The 21,686-nt window shown below is 41.7% G+C and overlaps 2 protein-coding genes across 2 annotated transcripts; both read right to left on the minus strand.

Moving 5' to 3' along the window:
- Window positions 1-7,485: 7,485 nt before the first annotated feature.
- On the minus strand, window positions 7,486-17,207 carry FBXO4 (F-box protein 4). Its single transcript, XM_031609591.2, has 7 exons — window positions 17,025-17,207; window positions 16,550-16,785; window positions 14,012-14,232; window positions 12,942-13,017; window positions 12,296-12,474; window positions 11,137-11,312; window positions 7,486-9,254 (listed from the first exon to the last, which is right to left on the minus strand). The coding sequence occupies exons 1-7, from the start codon at window positions 17,205-17,207 to the stop codon at window positions 9,165-9,167; spliced, it is 1,161 nt and encodes a 386-aa protein (XP_031465451.2). The 3' UTR covers window positions 7,486-9,164.
- A 221-nt stretch (window positions 17,208-17,428) lies between these two features.
- Window positions 17,429-20,448, minus strand: RIMOC1 (RAB7A interacting MON1-CCZ1 complex subunit 1). Its single transcript, XM_031609595.2, has 6 exons — window positions 20,245-20,448; window positions 19,821-19,927; window positions 19,313-19,459; window positions 18,792-18,923; window positions 18,473-18,587; window positions 17,429-17,869 (listed from the first exon to the last, which is right to left on the minus strand). Exons 1-6 carry the CDS (start codon window positions 20,336-20,338, stop codon window positions 17,580-17,582), a joined length of 885 nt encoding a protein of 294 aa, XP_031465455.2. The 5' UTR covers window positions 20,339-20,448; the 3' UTR covers window positions 17,429-17,579.
- Between the last annotated feature and the right edge of the window lie 1,238 nt (window positions 20,449-21,686).

The raw sequence follows: 21,686 nt of genomic DNA on the forward strand, positions 1-21,686 counted from the left end.
TTTCCTGGAGGGAACAGCACGGTGACCTCCGTAAGATTAGTATTAAGGAGCAAGACACAGTATTGTCAGCGTCCAGATAAAAGCAGAATATGAGCTGAGGGTGACTTCAGTACTTTTTCATCCAAGACTGCAGCCCGCCTCAAAGAGATAGAATAAGGAATTAAATGCCATAAACCAAATTATTTAGGTGCTGTTATATTTCACTGTGCTAAAGTAAAACAGAAGCTCTGAAATGCTCTCTGGGATAGCATCTTTCCACCCCTTCCCCACTCAGGAGTTTGGATATTAACTTTGGAAACTCTCAACAACTGTTGAGATAGGAAGTTAAATGCTGATAAAATAGGAGCATGATGAAAACCTATATTTAGAAATCTTGGTGATAATTAATTAGCAACTCTAATTAATGATTCCTTCATTTAGAGCAGTGAGTTATATGATCCCAACCTCGCCTTAACCTTAGCAAGTGAAAACCTGATTTTGGTGGACTTTGGCTACCTTTGTTCTTCGTTTAGATTGTTTTTGTTCTTGAAAGTAGCTCTTATATGTTCACATTTGTGGAACGTCTCACCTGACACTAAGATTGGGAACTGCCTTCATAATTCAAAATACAAAATATAAGAGTAAAAATAAAAAATTATCAATTTATCAACAAATCTTTATTGACTGAGAAATAGAGGCCTTAGTCCCCTTCAACCTTCCTTGACTGTCATTCCAGAGACCAAATAATAGAAAAGTTTGTTTTCTTGCCATCTCTATTAAATGGTTTAATGAATATTGACAGTGTACATGCATTGATGTCAGCCTCATTTCACAAGATTTTTTGAGCTTGGAGAAATGTACTCCTGGGACAGTGTAATACTCACAATTGGTGTCTCCCACTAGTGATCAGTTTGCCACACAGTGGAGGAATTTATTTTGAGGCTCTGAGACTTTTTCAGCAGAGTCCAACTTTTTTAGCAGAGCAGATGGCTTGTTTGATTACAGCCTTCAGGAGAATGCTGAATGCCTTTGATCTTTTCTTGCCCATCAGATAACTGTTTCTGCATGCTGTCATATGCAGAGCATATATACATCCAGAGATACTAGGCTCCTGGTGCCAGGACACCCAGAATTTATTGCAAGCATGCATGCAATGGGTCAGTAGGTTCTTCATGTACCTCCAGGTGTGGAGCAAAGATGAATGCAAAATACTGCATCTGGAAGGGAACACTGAAGGTCAGGGACTGACTACTTGAGAAGTTGTGGGTCTGAATCTGAAACACTGCAGTTTGGAGTCTGCAGTACCAAGATTATACACTAATGAGAGTCCACAAAGTATACAAAAGGGGGTTAAAACACTGGCATAAAGCTGAGGAAACCCAGGGACCTCAGCCAGTAATGCCCAAGACTGGTAACTGTGTGCAACTGCACAGCATATGCTAACAGGAGTTTCTGCCTGACCCTGGGCCAGATATTACCTCCACTGGGAAGTGCAGACATACTGAACAAAATGCCTGTGGAGAAGTGACCTAGTGAGGGAGATAACCTGGTCCCCACGGTACTTAAATAGACCCCTGTATACAGAACCACCAAGTTTTATCTTTGCTCTGCCTCACTCATTGAGCACCTCTGCTGTACAATTTATAGTTCTTATTTGTAATTTCATCTTCCTAAAGGAACTGAAAGCAGCCGGGTGTAAAAATGTTCTGGTCTGAGACTGAAGCACAAGCTTGGGCTCTAGCACTGTCTTCAGTAATTGGCTAAAAAAATATAATTTCTCTACTTTCCTGTATAAGAAAGGCATGTTCAACCAGCAACCCATTGGCTGCATGAGACCCAACTCAGGTGGTCCTGCAGGTGCCCTCTGCTTGCATCATCATGTTGGTGGCTCTGCCTGATCAAGTGGCCTTGCCCAGCCCCACTGCACATCCATTGCTCACAATACGCACACATCAGTGTGTGATCAGCACTGTCTAGGCTGAAACTGGGACATAGAAAGCAAGCTGTGCAGTCCCAACTCAAGTTACGGCAAATAAGTTTATGGATTTTGATAAATTGCCTAAACACAATCCCATGAATAGCAAAAAATATGCAGCCTTGCTTTCCAATTTGATAAGGAAATTTATAAATGGGTTTCAAGATTTCAAAAAATCATCAATTTTTTTGTATATTTGCAACTCCATTTTCAGTCAACATAAATATATTGTCTGCCAAATTTCAAAGGGTATATACTGAGTTACAGTCAGATATGTAACTCAAAGAAAAACTTAATCATGTCTTTTTACCAGACTTTTCTCAGACCTCTCTTACCAGAGTAAAATATCCCTCACTTCACAATCACGCCTTATCTATGTCATGACTTTTCATAGAATCATTGAATAATGGAATGGCTCAGGTTTGAAGGGACCTCATGGTCACAGGCAGGGTTGCCAGCTGCTAGATCGAGTACTAGATCAGATTTCCCAGGGCCCCATCCAACCTGGCCTTTAACACGTCCAGGGATGGGGCATCCACAGCCTCTCTGGGAAACATGTGCCAGCACCTCATCACTCTGTCAGTAAAAAAATTCCCCCTGGCATCTAATCTAAATCTCCCTTGTGCTACCATGTAAAAAGTTTATTTCCCTCATGTTTATAAACTCCATTTAAATATTGGAAGACTGCAGTGAGATCTCTCCGGAGCCTTCTCTTCCACAGACTGATGGAGCCCTGTTCCTTCAGCCTGTCTTTATAGGAGGCGTACTCATCTCTTGGATCAACTTCATGGCCCTCCTCTGGACCCTCTCCAAAAGCTCCATGTCATGCCTGTTTTGGAGGCCCCAGACCTGGATGCAGTACTTTTTGCAGTATGTAGATCTGTGAAAACTATTTTCAAGGATGAAGTACAGAAAGAATAAAAGATCAAAAATCCCTGATGTACACTTCAAGAGCTCACTAAGAATGGCAACCACTGTCATTGAATCAGACTGATGAATTATTTGCACAAAAACAAGGTGAAATATCCCACTAGTTTTGTGTTGTTGTTTCTCCTTTTTTGTGTTTTAATAAAAATAAAAGAAGTTTTGTTGCTTATATACTAACCGTATTGTATATTTTATATGTTACCTAAGATAATATCTCTTCATTCAGTGTAGCCCAGGCAAGCCAGTAGGTTGGAAACCCTCTGACATAAGGAGATTATCTTATCCAGAACCACTCACAATAAAATGTCACAAAACAAAAATTAAATCACGTACTAAATTTTCAACCATCTTGCAATAGTCCAGCTATTATTTTCCTACATTCTGCTGACAGTGACTCCAGATACTCTCTTTAGTGGTAACATTTCCAACAAATTGATATTAATATTCACTAGATTTTCAGTACCCACTGCTCCACGTCCAGGTGGGGGCTGGTGAGGGGGGACCAGTGCTCTTCGACATATTTATCAGTGACATAGACAGAGAGACTGAATGTACCCTCATCAGTTTTGCTGACAACACCAAGCTGAGCAGTGCAGTTGGTACAACGGAAGGAAGGTATGTCATCCAGAGGGATCTGAACAAGCTTAAAAAGTGGGACCACGAGAACCTAATGAGGTTCAGCAAGGCCAAATGTGAGGTGCTGCACTTAGGTCAGAAAAATCCCAGATGTGTGTACAGACTGGGAGAAGAACCTACAGAGAGCAGCCGTGTGTATGTAGATGGACTTGGGGATACTGATGGACGAAAAGCTGAACATGATCTGTGCACTTGCAGCCTGGAAGGCCAACAGAACCCTGGGCTGCAACAAAAGAGGTATGGCCATCATGGAGATGAAGACGATTTTTCCCCTCTATTTTCCCTTTGTGGGGCCCCACCTGCAGTACTGCATCCAGGCCTGTGTGCCCCAGCAGAAGGAAGATGTGGAACTGTTGGAACAGGATCTACAGGAGCGCTGGGAAGATGACTGGAGAGCTGGAGCACCTCTCCTGTGAAAAAAGGCTCAGGGAGCTGGGCTTGTTCATCCTGGAAAAGAGAAGGCTCTGGGGAGACCTCATTGTGGCATTTAAGTACTCAAAGGGAGTTTACAACAAGAGAGAGACAAACTTTTCAAGTTGTTTGACAGTTATAGGACAAGAAGGAATCATTTTAATCTGCAAGAGGGGAGGTTTCAATTAGATGTTTTGAGGAAATTTTTTAGAGGGTGATGAGGCACAGGCAGAGGTTGCCTGGAGGCGTTCAAGGCCAGTTAGATGAGGCTCTGTGCAACCTGAACTGGTGGGTGGCAGCACTGTCCATGGCAGGGGATTGGATCTGGGTGGTTCTTGAAGTCCCTTTCAACCCAAGCCATTCTGTGATTTTATAGTTAGGATGGACAAAAAAAAAAGAAGAGACATCATATCCTCTCTCTGTAATCTTTTGGAAAACCTTGGGTGGTTTTTGTCGTTGTTGTTGTTTTTGTGATTTTTTGGGGAGTTGTTTTTCTGTTGTTTGTTTTGGTTCTGTTTTGTTTTTGTTTTCTCATAGGCTTTTCTATAACCGCCTGCTTCTGTATCAGAGAAAAGCAAAACCGTTGACTTGAAACAGCTTTGTCGGTTGTGCCTGGAGCTCGCCAGTAGCTGCTGTAGATCAGTAGTGCCATCTAGAGGGATGCAACGAGGTTGCAGGGAGTAGAAGGGTCCGCGCTTGCCCGCTCTGCGACTGCAAAGGGCCGCTCCAGCAGGAGCCGCAGACGCTAGCCGCTTACAGACAGCGTCCTCGGTGTTCCACCTCCGTCCTGTGGCCAGGCCAACTTTCTTCACCAGCTACTTTGGAGTGTGCAGCAGGCATTCTTCTTACTCTAAGTTTCAAAGACTAGGAAAATTAGCATCCCCATAGCCACTTATTTTTTGGTGGGTGGCAGCTGTGGAGGAACTGAGCTTTATTATGGCTATGTTGTCGTTTTAAACTTTTGTTTTTATTTTGTGAACTTTTTCTAAACAAACAGTGAGTGGGAAAATGAGTTTCCAACGTTGTTAGAATTCTTCTAAAAGATAGCAAGATTTCTGGGGAAAACAATGGTTCACAAATCCATCACTGTCACTCATGAATATAAACATAGACAACACTTATTTTATTTTATTTGAAATATAAAACATATTTTTGAGACATACTGGTATTCAAATTGTAACTACTTTTGAAATTTAAGTCCTAAACTTCAGCAAAGCCTTTGGCACTGTCTCCCACAGTATTCTCCTGGAAAAGATGGCAGCCTGTGGCTTGAACAGATATGCTCTTTGCTGGGTAAAGAAATGGCTGCATGACCAGATCCAGAGGGTGGCGGTGAGCAGAGTTAAATCTCGCCAGTGAACAGTCACAAGTGGTGCTCCCCAGAGGTCAGAACTGGGGCCTGTCCTGTTTAATGTCTTTATTGGTGACCGGGATGAGGGCACTGAGTGCACCCTCAGTAAGTCTGCAGATGACACCAAGTTGGCTGGAAGTGTCGATCTGCCTGGGGGTAGCGAGGCCCTACAGAGGGATCTGGACAGGCTGGATAGCTGGGCTGATGCCAATGGGATGAGCTTCAACAAGGCCAAATGCCGGGTCCTGCACTTCGGCCACAACAACCCCAGGCAATGCTGCAGGCTTGGGGCAGAGAGGCTGTGTGGAGAAAAAAGAGCTGGGGGTGCTGCTCAGTGCTCAGCAATGTGCCCAGGTGGCCAAGAAGGCCAATAGTATCCTGGCTTCTATCAGAAAAAGTGTTGCCAGCAGGAGCAGGGAAGTGATTGTTCTCCTGTACTCAGCTCTGGTGAGGCCATACCTTGAGTGCTGTGTCCAGTTTTGGGCCCTTCACTGTAAGAAAGACATTGAGGCTCAGGAGCGTGTTCAGAGAAGGACAACAAAGCTGATGAGGGGTCTGGAGCATAAGTCTTATGAAAAGCATCTGATAGAGCTGAAATTGTTTATTCTGGAGAAGAGGAGGCTTACGGGTGACCTTATCACTCTCTACAAGTACCGGAGGAGAGGTTGTGATGTGGTGGCAGGCGGTCTCTTCTCCCATGTAACTAGCTGTGAGAGATTATTACTTTTGCACCTTTGTCTCAAAGCTTGCTGAGGAACACAGGTAGACAAGTCCAAGAAAGTTCTGGTCAAAGTTGGAGAAATCTTTTGTCTGAAGATTTGGAGGCCAGAGGCAAGGAGAGAGAGAGAGAGGGGTAGCAAATTAATGTCTGGGAAGCAGTCTTTTGTGTCTTTGAGTCTTTTGGGCTTATCTTGAGGGATATGGCCATCTCAGGGGTGCTGCATGTGTCTCTTACCGAAGTATGCAGGAATGCCACGTTGGCAGAAGAAGAAAGATAGAAAAGGGACCTACAACCAAGAGGCACTTGTGAACTATGTACTGACGGACATAGTTTAGTGGGAAATATTGGCGCTAGGTGGATGGTTGAACTGGGTGATCTCAGAGGTCTTTTCCAACCTTGGTGGTTATACAATTCTATGAAACTTATGTGCATTATTACACTTCTAAGCTCACCAAAGTCTAGAGTTTACATAGTAATTGTTCTGGGTGAAATCTTAAAAAACTAGATCTAAACAAAATCTACAGCTCTTCCATGCAATAATCATTTGGCATATGGCTTTTTAACTCATTCCATGGTTTATCTCTCTGCATCTGAGCTGTTTATATGCAAAGCACACACTGTTCACATTTTCCACAGATGTATCACAGAGTTGGAAGGGATTCACAAGGATCACCAAGTTCAACTCCTGGCTCCACAGAGGTCCATCCAAAATTCAAACCCTATTTCTGAGACCATTACCTAAACACCGCATGAACTGCAGCAGCTCAAGGCCATGCCCACTGCTCCACGCAGCCTGTTCCATGCCCACCGCCCTGTGGTGCAGAGCCTTTCCCTAACCCCCAGCCCTGCCCTGGCACAGCTCCACGCCGTTCCCTCGGGCCCTGTCAAACAGAGCAGAGCTCAGCACTGCCCTCCACTCTCTGTGAGGAGCTGCAGCTGCCATCAGGCCTCCCCTTGGCTCCTCTGCTCTGGGCCCAACACACCCAGGGCCTTCAGCCACTCCTCATGCACCTTGCCTCCCAGGCCCTTCCCCATCTTTGTAGCCCTTCTTTGGACACACACTAAGAGTTTTGTGTCCTTTCTGTACTGTGGCACCCAAACCCACACCCATTGCTGGAGGATAGGCCTCACAGTGTAGAGCAGAGTGGGACACTGCCCTCCCTGGCACGCAGCTCTGAAATTCCATTGATGCAGCTGCACAAACTTCCAATTTCCACTGTCTCCTAGGCAGCACCTTTAAAAACATTTAATTAAGTTATTCTACATGAATTTAACCAAAGTCCTTTTGGTTAAGGAGAATTGTGTTTTCACATTATCTTAACCTTTTAAATTGATAATGAATAAGAATCTGTTAATTAAATAATATTGTTCAATAATGTTGTTTTCATTCATGGTTAACATTACAATGACAGCTTGTTACCTGTTACAGCAACACGGCCATAAACATTTGTGTATGTGCAGGTATGGGAGAGAGCATAATATAAAAGGAAAGAAGAATAGAAATGCCATTTTTAAAAAAATAATTTATTCTTTAGAAAGTAGAAGTAAATCTGACAGAAACAAACATTTGTAATATCTAACACAGAATCAGGATGCTGCATTCAAGTAGACAGATCACTACAGAATTTAGGGAAGTTCTCATGCACTCAATGTGTGGAAATTTTTCTCCAGTTATTCATGTTTTGCATCCTACTTCTGAGGACAAAGTACATATACTCTATCAAAGCAGAGTTAGTTGCAGAATTAGCATAGTATGGCTTCCCGTGCATTTTCATTCCAAACATGCCCTGATACAAAGTCAGGGAAAAAGTCCAGAAAATTGAGTTAATACAGGATAAATATGCAAGAAAAATAAGACAACATTCCCCATCTCTATACTACTTCATTAAGAGAGAGAGAGAGAGAGAGAGAATTCCTAAATGGAATGTTCCTGAAATAGCTGTGTTAAGCACAAACACATACCAGATAAAGGTATTTATAGCTGTACTTACACCATGTAGCCATTTATCTATCTAGGCACTAAGAAAAAGTTTTTCAAGATGACTGCATTTCTATGGAGAAAGGTAAAGAAAATAAACTACAAACAAAACAGAACAAATACAGTCATAGGCAAAAAAAAAAAAAAGCTAAAGGAAGTCTCTGAACATTCATTTAACAATTAAAAATTGTTTAAAAGGTGGAAGACCAGGAGCAGAACTATCTCAAAAGACAACAATACAAAAAAAACACCATTCCAGATCTGAAGTGCTGTTTCCCTCTTTACAAAAATATTTGGAACTGTGTAGAAAATTTCAAGTCAAATATTTCACATCTGCAAATGGCAACAAATATTTTAGTAATTGACAGGTCCTTGAGCACTGGTCCTTGAGCACAAAGATTAATCATTCCATTTAATATTCATTCATGGCAACATGTATGTCAGTTTACACTAATTTATCTGCAGCAGAAAGTTGAAGATGCTTAGTGTTTTGTGGTGGTTGACAAATAAGATGACAGACAAGACACATGTGATTGACACAAGGGATTTTGCCTGTCCATTTCCACAAATTCTGATAATTCTCCCCCAAGCACTATTTCTTATCCCAGAGTTGCTTCAAGGGAAGGAAAAAAAAGGAGAGAAATGTATTATTCTGAAAAATATACTATTTATCTGTTAACCTACAAAAGATGAGCCAAGAGCAAGATACAATGTAGTGTATTTTCTTTGGTCAGACAACTGTCACTGCTGAGCTCTCTCTGAATTTATATTAACTAAATAAAATCACTAAATGTGTGACGTGTGCAATGCAACTACACTGATAAATTAACCTAGTGTTTGGTATTTTTACAGAAAAGATTAGATTATCAGATATTCTTAGGAAAGACTGCACACTGAAGGCCACAGATTAAAAGAAGAAACTAACACACACACACACACACACACACACACACACCAACCGAGATACCTTTAAGAAGTCAATTCTTCATCAATTCTTCATCAGCTGCAGGAACCCACAAAACCTTACTTGTTCTTCTAATTAACAATGTTAATTATTTATGTACACTGAAATATATGCTAGATTTTCTTTTAAATCTCCTTTCTGATATTTCTGAGTCAGGATGAGATTCCCATTTCATGTGAATTCTAAAACACAGAAGTCTCTATACAGTAAAACAAAGTTCAACTATTGTGCATTTTTACAATCCGCTTCCTCCAAGAGCCATTCAATTCCACTTAGCAATCCGCTTAAAGTTGCAGCTACAGTGTCCTGCACCTGTAAAAATAATATTTTAAAAATCTTATATATTACAGTTAACAGGCAATGTAATTATATTTTAGCGGCACTCCATGTTTATCTTTAGAGTCAGAAATCTATCAAATTTATATTTTTACCACTCACTTCCAGACCCCTTAGAACAAGTTTCCTGAAAGCAAGATGCAAAGTGAAAACTTTTTTTTTTTACAGAATTAATTATGAGATTCATTAGAAAAGGCCTGCATTCTTGATATTCTGGTGAATTTAATTTTAATTACTTCAATCTTTACAAAACTTTACAGATGAGAAGCTACTTGAAAATTCCTCTAAAAATGTCAACACCTTTACAATTCAAGATGTATTATTTCTTTTCAGATTTTGTAATGCATTATAAAGTGCCTATTACAAATGTTACACTGAAAAGAAAAAGTTTCTAAAGATTCTTCTTGAAAGCAAAGGAAATGAATTGGGATTTCTTTTCCTGGTTCTTTGGCTACACAACATTATCAAAAACAAATTACATGTACTGAGCCATAGTGATAAATACTGCACTTGGCAAGCATGAAAGAATGGGTCCAGCACTTCAGATAAAAAAAAAACAAAAACACAAGTATATTGATTTGTCAAGAACTCAAGGTTCAACAGAAGGACCAGTTCTGTTCAACATTTTTATCAGTGATTTAGATGCAGAAGTGAAATACATTCTCAGTGAGTTTGCTGTAATGCTTTGACTCCCTGGAGGCCTTGAACCTCCAGACTGATAATCAAGAGTGTGAAGTTCAACAAAAGAAATGCAGGGAATTACTCTTGGGAGAGAGCAATGCCAGACATAGACACACATGGGAGTGGCTGGAAAGCGGGTCAGCAGGAAGGGATCTGGGTGTTTTAGTGACAGCAACTCAGCATGAGCCAGCAGAGTACCTGGACAGCCAAATGGGCAAATCACATTGTTGAGGACACTGAACAGCACAGCCAGTTAGAAGTGATTCTCCTGCTTCAGTGTTGGTGTGGCCTCACCTTGAATATTGTGTGCAGTTGAACTCCACAATAAAGAAAGGATGTTAAGGTACTTCATTATGACAAGGCTGAAAGGTATGTCCTGTGAGAAATTGCTGAAGACACCTGGATTGTCAAGACTGGAGAAGAGGAGGCTGAGAGGTGACCTCATTGTTGTCTATAACTTCCGGAGGAGGGAAGTGGAGAGAGAGGTGTTGGACTCTGCTTCTGGGGTGATAGGATAGAAAGGGCACAGATCTGTGCCAGATGAGGTTGACTGGACGTTAGGGAACATTTATTCACTATGAGAGTGGTCAGGCCTCTGGGAGGGGTGCCTGATGCCCTGTGCCTATCAGTGTTTAAGAGGCATTTGGATAATGCCCTCACTAATATATTTTAACCATTGGTGAGTCCTGAAGAGATCAGACGGTTGAACTAGATGGTCTCTAAAGATTCCTTTCAACTAAACCGACCAACCAAACTAGACTAAACTTATATTCTCTCAATATATCATGCTAAACAAGTAATAATTAAGAGTCTCATGAAAAATGTCAGAAAAATCTACCTTATAGTTAAGGTTTTGGGTTGTGATTCAGGAAATTTAAATTTAAATTAACTGAATCTTCCTTAATTCCTTCAAGACCAGCACTTCACACTTCTTTCCCTTTTGGCTCCGTCTGAAGCTTCTTGTGTGGACACCTGGCCAAACCACCTTTATGGTCAGCTTGGCTAACGTTTATCTTACGGGACCAGATGCACTAAATTCTTCATTTAGGTGGAGCGCTTATATATTATTGTTGAAAGCTGTACACTTTCTTATATAAGTACAGTCCAGGAACTGTAATAATCTTATATTACATTTTAACCATCTAGAAACAGAAGATAAAGATTTAAAAGCAAGTACCATCCAGGGTCGAGGTAGCAGGTTTAGTTGCAGCTGATGTGCCATATAAACACAAGGAATCCTTTCTACACCAAAATGAGAGACACAAGACAGAACTAGCAGAGGTCTGTTAGGAGGTCCAAGGGCTGGATCAATCATAGCCAAAATATGAGCCAGTTCCTCCTCACGATCATGCTCTAGGAAACAATTTTTAATAAATACATAAGTATTAAATACATGTAAACCTCAAAGAGAACATTCATACATACTAATTTTCAATTGTTTTTAATTTTATTTATGTATTTTTTCAAGTATATAAAATATAATTTTTAGATATATAAAATATAATTTTTAGATATGTATTAATTTTCAGATATATAAGGTCTCAGAGTTGAAAAAACAGGACTGAAAGAAAGAAAGGCAAATTATCTAGTTCTGCTACTCTCAAGGCTAGATCATCTGTCTTTATATCATACTTAGCTGTTATTTAAAGAGCTCTATAAATTACAAACGCAGCTTAATCAAGTCCTTAACATCACAGTGTTTTCCAGGTACCCCGCAGAGTCCAAGACTATAACAAGAGAGAAATACTGACACACTATACAGTCTGCAGCCTCAGTATACCTCTTATTTCCTGAATTAACCCTTTTCATCCATTTAAAGCTGATGTACATAAAGACAATTAACATTATACTTGTTTGGACTCTTATATTATATGACGGTCCTGATCTGGGTTAATTGCATCTTACACTGCAGTCTTTCTGGTGAAGGCTCTGTTTCCAGGCTGTTCCACCACTGCTATAATTCCATGTTTTCCTCCTTTCTAACCTCCAAGGTTTTTTGTTTTATTTCTGTTTAGTTTATATGTGTGTATGTGTGTATATATATACATTATTTTTAAAAATTCAAATCATTTACCAGATCTAGCCTAAATAACAGCCTTACCAGTGTTACTCATAACCAAATCCAGGGGACATAACCCCTCACAGGAAAATAATGGAAAGTATTTAGGATAGGTAACCTCTGAGTAAGACCTGAAGAAACAGCACTAACAAAGTGAAGCAATCCGAACATGGATTTTCATGTATTTCATTCTTTTCACAAATCTTTACGACATTCCAACCATCCATAAAATACTATTCACAAAACATGCATTAAAAAAAAGAGAGAAATTCCTTACTTTTATGAGCTTCTGCATTAGCAACATAAATGAATCCATCAACTACTTCGCACACCTTTTTAACTTGAGCTATTACATTGTACTGCACAGCTTGCTGATTCCCTACAATGCTGTTCTCTTGGTAGAACATCTTATTCACAACAGCAGCTTGCTCTTCTCTCGCTCTCTTTCTTTCCACACTGCAAGATATTAAAATATTTCAGTAGTCAGGTTAATTAAGTAGAGAATGCAAAAACAAAATCTAGGCAGCATAGTAAAATGGAAGGAAAGTATTCTAAGCCACCAGAAATTTTCATTCCCCACCCATTTTTTCTACTGCATGTTTATAGATGATAAGCAATTTGTGAGATGCATATGAAGATATACCTGAAAACAAAAACTAGCATATGTTTATCATCTTCTAAGGTATCAAGAGGGACAGGAGGACCTGTTATGCATAACAAATATGCATGATAAATATATAAAATTAGGAAAATAAAGTTTATTACTTCCATATAAAAATTTAGCAGTTGAAGAAGGGAAGAGAAAGAGTGAAGATATGTATTTAAGTTTCAGTTTATAAGGAGTCACATTAAAAAAACAAAACAAACAAGAGAAGTATAAAATAACTGAGAAATTATACTTTTTTATGGAGAAGTAATCTTACCTCGTGGTTGAGTACAACGTCACAATGTTGAATTTTTGATTATTATTCATCTGAAAACTGACTCCTGATCCAATTCCTACAGGAAAAAAAAAAAAAAAAAAAAAGAGCATAAAAGGTTGCAAACACTTTGTCATTGAATACAATTAAGTTCCAGGTTGAAAAATCCAGTGGTACAGTAAAATGGATACATACAAAAATGCTGCCGCTAGGGGCTAGTGTATGATGAAATTTTACACCTGCTCTAAATTGGCCAAACAGACAGTTAATTTAACTAAAATAAGCAGCATTAGTTGAAAACAAGAAGGTATTTCCATACATTTAACATTTAGGGTAGAACCTAGAAAGCTAAGAGAGGAGTTAGATTTGTGTCTGTCACCTTAAACTAGCACAGAAAAGTTTCTGGACTATTTACAACAAATTGAATTGAAAAGGGGAGAAAAAAGACAAGAAGCTCTATTTTCACACCGTATTTTCACTCCTCTTACAGTGATAATGTAATTATTTCAACTGTGCTACATTTTAATAAAGGAAATAAAGGTTTTGTGAGGTCTGGATGTGAAATTACAGACGTTAAAAACAAAGTTTTTAAACTTTGACAAAGTTCCTTTTCATGGTCCTACAACTATGAAGTTCACACTGTTTGACACTGCATGACTGAATCAGATACGTGATCAGTCTTGAATTTCTGCATAAAAAACACAGGCATAATTTTTAACCACTTAACTGCAAGCAAGATCTAAAGGAAAATTTCTATTACCACAGCAATTCTGACATGAAATTTAGGATCAAAATAGAAAAAAATAACAAAATCTTGATACCTTTGAATTCTTCTTTAATTAAATCATTAAATTCACTGTAGCAACAATCTTATTTCAATGTTTACTGTATTTATCCTTTTGAATAAATAAACGCAGAGAGGTTTTTTGTTTGTTTTGTTTTTAACCAGTATGCTTTTGATTCTCAAGTGGAGCATTAAAAAAAAATCTTTTTCCATTTCTCCCCTAATGTTTTTTGTTATATCTGTTCATAAAACTAAAATTAATACAAACAATAGCCATCACTATCATTACCATGAATTCGTCTTTGAGGTAAGCCAGCCACTAGCAGGATTTCTGGGCATGTCATCATTTTTCGTACTAACGAGTCATCCAGCTCTTCCAAACCCGGCCCAAACATAGCAAAGCGAGGTTCTGACTGAGTGACCAGTGATTGCAAAAAGGAAGTGACAGCACCATACCGAGGGCGGCTTGATTTCAAACTTCTTCTGGTCTGGGGACAGCTTTTTTTATATCTGTGTTAAAACAGATGCAACTAGAAATTAACACAAAATATAAAAGTGGTATTAATCAATAAACACTTATTTAGGTCCCATGCTTCTGATGCTTTGTTACTGCTATAACTCAAGCAAGGGGTGAAAATGCACTGGTGAAAGTTCCAAACTGATGATTTCAGCGCCATAAAGCAGGCAAAAGCTTCAGTTTATCCAAATTCCAAACACTGACTTTTTAAACCTTTAATATAAATCTTATTGCTTATTTCAAAAAAAAAAAAAAAGAAAAAAAGAAAGAAAAAAAAAGTAAAATTAGAAACTCCAACACTGCGCACACAGCACTATTAGGATAAGAGGTTGCACGGGGGCCTGGGCAGCCTCATCTAGTGGGTGGCAACCCTGCCCACTGTAGGGAGATGGAGCTAGATGGTCCTAAAGGTCCCTTCTAATCCAACCCATTCTGTGACACAATGGCAACCACTGACAGATGGTTTCAAATATATGATGTTCTTAAATATTCAGACCTAAGGACATTTAAATCTTATGTTCAAAATCAGAAATACGTTTTACTTCACATTCAGTGTACCTCTTTCCCAGCTGAAAAGTGATGATGTAGGGCACAAAGACTGTAGAGTCCTAGTGCACTTCTTCACGAAGTAAGTTTCATAAAATCATCTTGGGAGAATGCAACTACAAGTGAAAAACTTTTACTGCAAAGTAACAGAGGGCACTGAAGTTTAAAAAAACCACAACTGAATAATCTGCTCGTCACAGAGTTTTTGTTCAGTCATCCAAACACACTACAGAGGTTTCTGTGATTTTAAACTATACTACTTCTAATCACAGATTTCATCTTCTAGCCAGTAATCAGCAGAACTAAAACATACTACTTGTCATTCTGTACACAATCAATATTTACTTTTTTTTTTTTCCCCTCCTAAGTCTTGAAAATAAAATACAAAAAGCATGACAATCTAGAATGGCTTGAATTAGAAGAGACCTCAAGGACCAACCAGTTCCAACCCTGCCATCATAGGAAGGATCACCATCAACTAGATCAGGTTGCTCAGAGCCCTACCTAACCTGGCCTTGAACACCTCCAGGGATGGGACATCCGCAGTTTCTCTGTTCAAACAGTGCCTATGCCTCACCACTCTCTACTGTAATCCTCCCCTCTTGTAAGCTCTCTTCAAGTACTGCCACAATGAGATCTTCCCAGAGCCTTCTCTTTTCCAGGCTGAACAAGCTCAGCTTCCTGAGCCTTTTATCACAGAAGAGGTGCTCCTGCTCTCCAGTCATCTTCCCAGCTCTCCTGTGGATCCTGTCCAACAGTTAGACATCTTTCTTCTGCTGGGGCCCCCAGGCCTGGATGCAATATTGCAAGTGGGGCCTTACAAGGGGAGAACAGAGGGGGACAATCATCTCCCTCTCCCCTCTGACCACATCTCTTCTGTTGCTGCGCAGGATTCTGTTGGCCTACTGGGCCACAAGTGCACAGTGCTGCCTTGTATTCAGCTTTCCATTCACCAGAACCCAAAGACCTTGTCCACAGGGGTGCTCTCAATGAGTTCCATTCCCAGCTTGTGGAGAGACATATATCTAGGACTGCCCTAACCAAAACACAGTACAGTTGACTTTCATTAGGTTCTCATGGTCCCACTTTTCAAGCTTGTTCAAGGCCCTTTGGATAGCATCCCCTCCTTCCGACCATATCAACTGCACCATTCAGCTTGGTGTCGCCATCAAACTTTCTAAGAGTACACTCAGTCCCACTGTCTATGTCACTGATAAAGCTGTTGAATAGCACTGGTCCCAAGATGGACCCATGGGGGATAGCACTTGTGATCAGCCGTTATAGTGATGACGACAACACCCTGGCTGTGACCTTCCAAACAATTATCCACACAATCAGATCTCTGGCTTGGAGAGATCCATCTCTCTCTAATTCAGAGATAAGGAATAATCATTCATTTTGCTGTATTTTAAATACTTTTTAGTACTTTTATTAAAACAAGAAATTAATTTTCATTGTACTTAAGAACATTTTCATCAACATTACCAGGATTTGCAGCTTCTCCTGTTTTCCTGTGGCATAGGTGGTACAGTTTACAAAAACCTCTGCTTTCTCAAAGCATCTTACATTCCTGCTGAATTCCAAACTGGCCAAACTGCCATACAACAGAAAATCAGATTTCCAAAACAGGCAATGGGTTTAAGAACCATCAACGTTTATTCAGCATCATCTTACCACACAATCTTTCTACCATAAATATAAAACCTGTCTCTGGGCTGCTGTGCAGGAATTGTAAATTGAATCAGAGAACAGAGAAATACTTACGCTGCCATATAGTCATACAGGGCTTCATCGCTGACTTGTGAAAAGGCTTTATTAAAAATTTCTGCGGCTGGGAGAGATTTCCAATCAACAGATGTCCAAATCGGGAGATCCCGCAGGAGAAAATTCCTCCACAGCAGGGGGTCCTGCACAGCCACCCTCCAGTAACAACTCGTGCACCCTAAGCGGCACAGGTCTTGGGGTGAGAGGAAGGACATGATGTACAGTTGCACGTCGATCTGCAAACAACCATAGCAGGGGGTTAGCGCTCCGGGAGCCCAACAAACCGAGGGGCGCAGAGGGAGAGTAGGACACGGGTGCCGCGCATCACGGTGCGTTATCCCTGCTGCCCGATGTGGAAGGCCTAGGGACCGCGGAGTCCTTCCCTTGCTGTAGTGAGGAATTTGGGTTATTCACCGCACACCGCGTCCTTACGCGGTCCCGCGCAGTGCCGGAGAAGAAGGAGGGTCTCGCTCACCGGCAGCGCCTGCAGGGCGCTCACTTCCTCCGCCGCCTCCTCGGCGCCGTCTGCGGAGCCCGGCTCGGCGGCCGCCGCGCCCCGCTCCCGGCTGCCCCACGCCCAGCGCTCCCGCAGCCCGCGCAGGCGGCCGCGCAGCGCCGCCTCCAGCCCGCCGCGCTCCGCCGTGCCGCCAGCCGCCATACCGCCGCGCTCTGCTGCCAGCCGCACCGCGGCCGGAGGCGGCACCCGGCCCGGCCCGGCCCGCCCGGGGCACGGAGGAGGACACGCCCCCGCGGCCAGCGTGGAGTTTGCGCCGTCAGCAGCGCCCGTGTGGAACGTCACCCGCGATTCGGTGGAGCTCTTGAACGGTCATGCGTTCCAGAAGCACTACCGCACAGCACTTTGGACCGCCGTTCCGCGCGTTCTTTGAACTCATGCTTTAATGCAACTGAGCATACATTTTGTAAGAGCAGGCAGGCTCGAGGCACACCAGGTCTCAGCCTGGTGCAGACAGTCATCCTAGGAGTGGTCATCACACAGCGAGCAGCTTCCAACAGAGTAACAGCAACAAATCTAGCTGTGGGTTTTCCTGAGGTAACACAGCATCTGTTTTGCGCTTGTTGTGTTCCATCCTTGGTCTTTTAAAGGTCCCTCACACACAGCAATGTACTTTCTTAACATGGTTTTACCCAGCTCTCGGAAATCCACCAGCGCACCCTGTGATCTGCAGCCCAGCTCACTGCCAGACACTGAGTCCATCATCTTGAGGTTCTCCTGCTTTCCCTCTCTACAGTATTTCAGTCCCCAGTAGCACATTTCTCCACTGTACATCATGGCCAGTAAGTGGGTGTCACTAAATATACCTGCGAAACACAATTTAGATCAGGTATTTTATTCTTCCCTGTTGAACAAATATACAGTTTGTCACTTTTTTCTTAGCAATGTAGTAAACAATGTTGACAGAGGCAACATAAGCCTATGTTGAGAGGTAGACTAAAGCACACATTTCTACAATTGTATGACTGAAGCTCCCCAGAAGAGAATGTGGATCAAGGTCTTCCTCATTACTTCACCCACTTTGCCCTTTCATAATATTTAAATATTTAAGATGGGCATATAAACATTCTGCTAATTGTGTTTGCCTGTTTATCCTAGAGAAGTTCCATATTTCTTTAAATGCTGGTATGGTGATGTATATTCATATCAGAGTACCTACATGCCTTCTGGCAAGTCCAACAAGATGCTATTTGAGCATTAACATTTGAACATTTTAAGCAGCAGCAGCAGCACTACTGTCTACTTCTCTCTCATATGTTTTTTTTTTGTTTGTTTGTTTGTTTGCTGCTTCTGTTCTAAAAAGTGACAGTCTTTGAATGCAAATGAAATTAAAAAAAAAACACAAAGATTTCATAAAGTGGAGCAGTTACTGGTGTGTGCTGTACTTTTTTTTTTTTTTTTTTTTTTACCTTCACTGAGTAGTCTAGCTGTGTCTTTATCTTGAAGCGAGACATCTCCATCTAAATGAAGAGGGCATCTAAAGCTAAGCATCTTCATCAGGTAATGAACTCCATCATTAAGACACTGAATACAGTTTAAAAGAAAAGGAAAAAAAAAAAAATTCTCATTAATTTGATGACAGAAATACTTCCAGGTATGAATTTCCCCAGTCTTCTTTAAAAGGGGGAAGGGGGGGGGGGGAGACAAGTTTTAAAAGAGAAAAGTCATGCTTTCAACTGTACTTACGTACACTCATACCCTCAGAGCACTTCACAAAATCTCCTTTACCTTTTTAAATAAAGCAACGTTTCCTCTCATCCATTCGCTCCTTTCTTTTGCTGTATGGCAATACATGTAAAGCAGGGCTCCTTTTCTCCAGTAAAGACATTCTACCAAATCTGTACTAAGGATGTTGACGGGCTGAAATAAAATCCAGCAAACTGTGATAAGCCAAAAAATAAGCCATTTGAGCTATCACATACAAGCATGCATACATATTAAACTTCCATCTTTAATGGCTGTGCTTAACAACGGTGCTCAGTCATATGTCCAGTACTTTGCATTTATGTTGTCAAAAGTGTCTGGAATCAGGAAACGTTAATAAGGAAAATTCTGGACACACAAGTTACTTGAAAATTATTTTCAGGAATCATTATTTAAATACAGCTAAAATGTATTTGTGTTGGGCAATATTTAAGATTGTTTGGGAAAAAAAAAATACAAGTGCTACTACCCCAAATTAGATTTTTTTTTTTTAATTTTTAAGTAATAAATAGTTAATTCTCTGGATGAATAATGTTAGTACTCACTTCTTCATTTATGCTGCATTCCCTCACTAAGTCTTCTGGGTCCGAAAGAATACAGATAAGTTCTTTAACTTTTTGCAACGAAGATTCTCCTGCAAAATCTTCATCCACAAGCTGGCTTTCCTCAAAATAGGTTATGTCTAAGACAGCCTACGGAAGCAAGAAGATACACAATGTGAAAATACCACCAGCAAAATAATCAGATGGTGGCGTGCAGTAACAAGTGCATGCTTGTTAGAGTTAATAAAGGATTACAATTTTAAAGTTTAATTTTAAAAAGTAACAAGTTGAAAGTACCGTTGTTTACAGTTGATGTAACTCTTCATGTCCTACAGTAACAGAATACTCAGTGTCAACTCTTAATTCATCTCCCACCCAAATAAAAGCAGGCCTGTCTTTTATTTGTGTTATGTGTTACCACACACACTCAGTGACACAGATCAGTTCCTGCTGTACTCTACCCTTCTTCCACACACCGAAAGCAGGGGTTAACGTGCTTTGTATGCACTACCTGTGTGTAAAGCTGTAGAATCGTGGAATGATGTGCTTTCTCTTTCCCTTCTTTACAGAGGTCCTTTAATTTCTCCAGAGCAGCAGAGCCCTTTGCTAAGAAGACACCTGAAGAAGAACACAGTGCTCCCTTAGCAGGGTCAGCCCTCGCGATGCGCGCAGCGGCGGATAACGCCGCAGCCCTCACACAGGCGCTGCGCTGCCCGCCCTGCCCTCACCGACCGGAGGGCCTCGCGGCCAGCCACACACCGCACGGGCACAGCGGCGGGCTTCAGCCTCACCACCCGCTCCACAGAGCAGACTCAGCGTTCCGCGGACCGGCGCTCTCGCCCCGGGCCCTGACTCTTTATTGGCGGGAGGACGTGCGGCGCCCTCAGCGGCTCGGGAAATGGCCTCCCTCTCCACTGCCTACGGCCGCCCCTCACCATCGCCGCCCGCTCCCCTCGGCGCCGCCAGCCGCCGGCCCAGCGCCTCCAGCCGCGGCCCCAGTGCGGACATCGCGCTCTCCGCCTCGGCCATCCCCCGCCGCCCGTGCACGTCACCGCGCTCGGCACCGCGAGACGCTGAGCCTACGGGGCGCCGCCATAAACGCAGCGGCAGCGCCGTGCGCACGCGCAGCAGCTCCGGCGGACCGCGCCTTCTCTCGGGCGCTGTGAGGGACGGAGCCGCGGGGCGGCGCTGCGCCTTTCCCGCCGTTCCGTACGTTATGGCGGTGCGCTGTGCTGGGGCTGTGGAGGTGTCCTTCTTCCCGCCTGGCAATCTCCTTCCAAGCTGCGTGGTGCTCGTGCTGATAGTTCTTATCTCCCGCTGCTGTACCTCCGAAGCATGGCTGCGCTTCACTGCGGTGTCTGTAGCAGGTAGAGCACCGCTGTTTGCCTACAGGCAGGGATGCTTTTGCTGTTGCCTGCGTTATATGCCGTACCGAAGCGCTGTCAAACAGACCGAACTCAATGCAAAAGTAAAACCAAAAGGCAATAATAATAATAATAAATTAATTTTGAGAAGAAACCTCGTAGTGTTTTTGTGTATCCTGTTATTTACTCCTGCACAGTTCATACCCAAATAGGCATTTTCATCTAAAGAACATCTGCCTTAATACTGAAAGTACGAAGGTAAGTAACTGCATTAGAGGAGATAGGGCTTCGTGCTTTAAATGAGATGCAGTAGTTTCCACACTGTCAGTTTTGGGACTGAGAAATAGCTGTGTGTTGGTAAGTCACCGTCAGGTTCTTCAGATTGCTTCTTGCTTAGTCCTGCTGTAATTCTCAATTCATCATCCAAATATGACTTACGTTGCTCTCTTATTGACTTTCTTTGTTGACAAATGAGCCTTTAATAGGGAAGGAGATATCATCCAATCTTTCAAGATGTTACTTTTGGAGAAGCAAACAAACAAAACTAAAATGGCTGTGTGTTGACTTAAATGACAAAGGAAGTAGTATTGTTTCTCTGCCTGTATTCAGGCACTGCAGCTTACTTTACAAATGTCTATTCCAAAACTAAAGGTATGTGATTTTGTCCAGAAACTGTTATCCACCGTTTCTTTAAATTTGCCGAAGAATCTGTTTTTGACCTTTCTTACCAGTGGCTTGACTGAAAGAGATGTGTTTCTGTTAATAGCAATCTGGCAAAACAGAAACTGCTACAAACTGAGAGAAGAAAAAAAATGCCTTCTCTAAGCTTCATTCCCTCTGGCAGGAGACCCCCAAGCTGTGTGTTAAACCTCATAGAGCTATGGTGCTAGTATTCCCCATGCACCTTGCAGAGCACTTTGTTTGAAAGACTGATTATTTGAAAGAACAACTATCTCAATTTGCTTTATGTTTTGGTTTTGCCTAGAACTTGGTTTAGATAAAAGCCCTGATGA

The sequence above is a fragment of the Phasianus colchicus genome, chromosome Z (genome assembly GCF_987193195.1).
Source record: "Phasianus colchicus chromosome Z, bPhaCol1.hap1.1, whole genome shotgun sequence".
Classification (NCBI taxonomy): Eukaryota; Metazoa; Chordata; class Aves; order Galliformes; family Phasianidae; genus Phasianus; species Phasianus colchicus.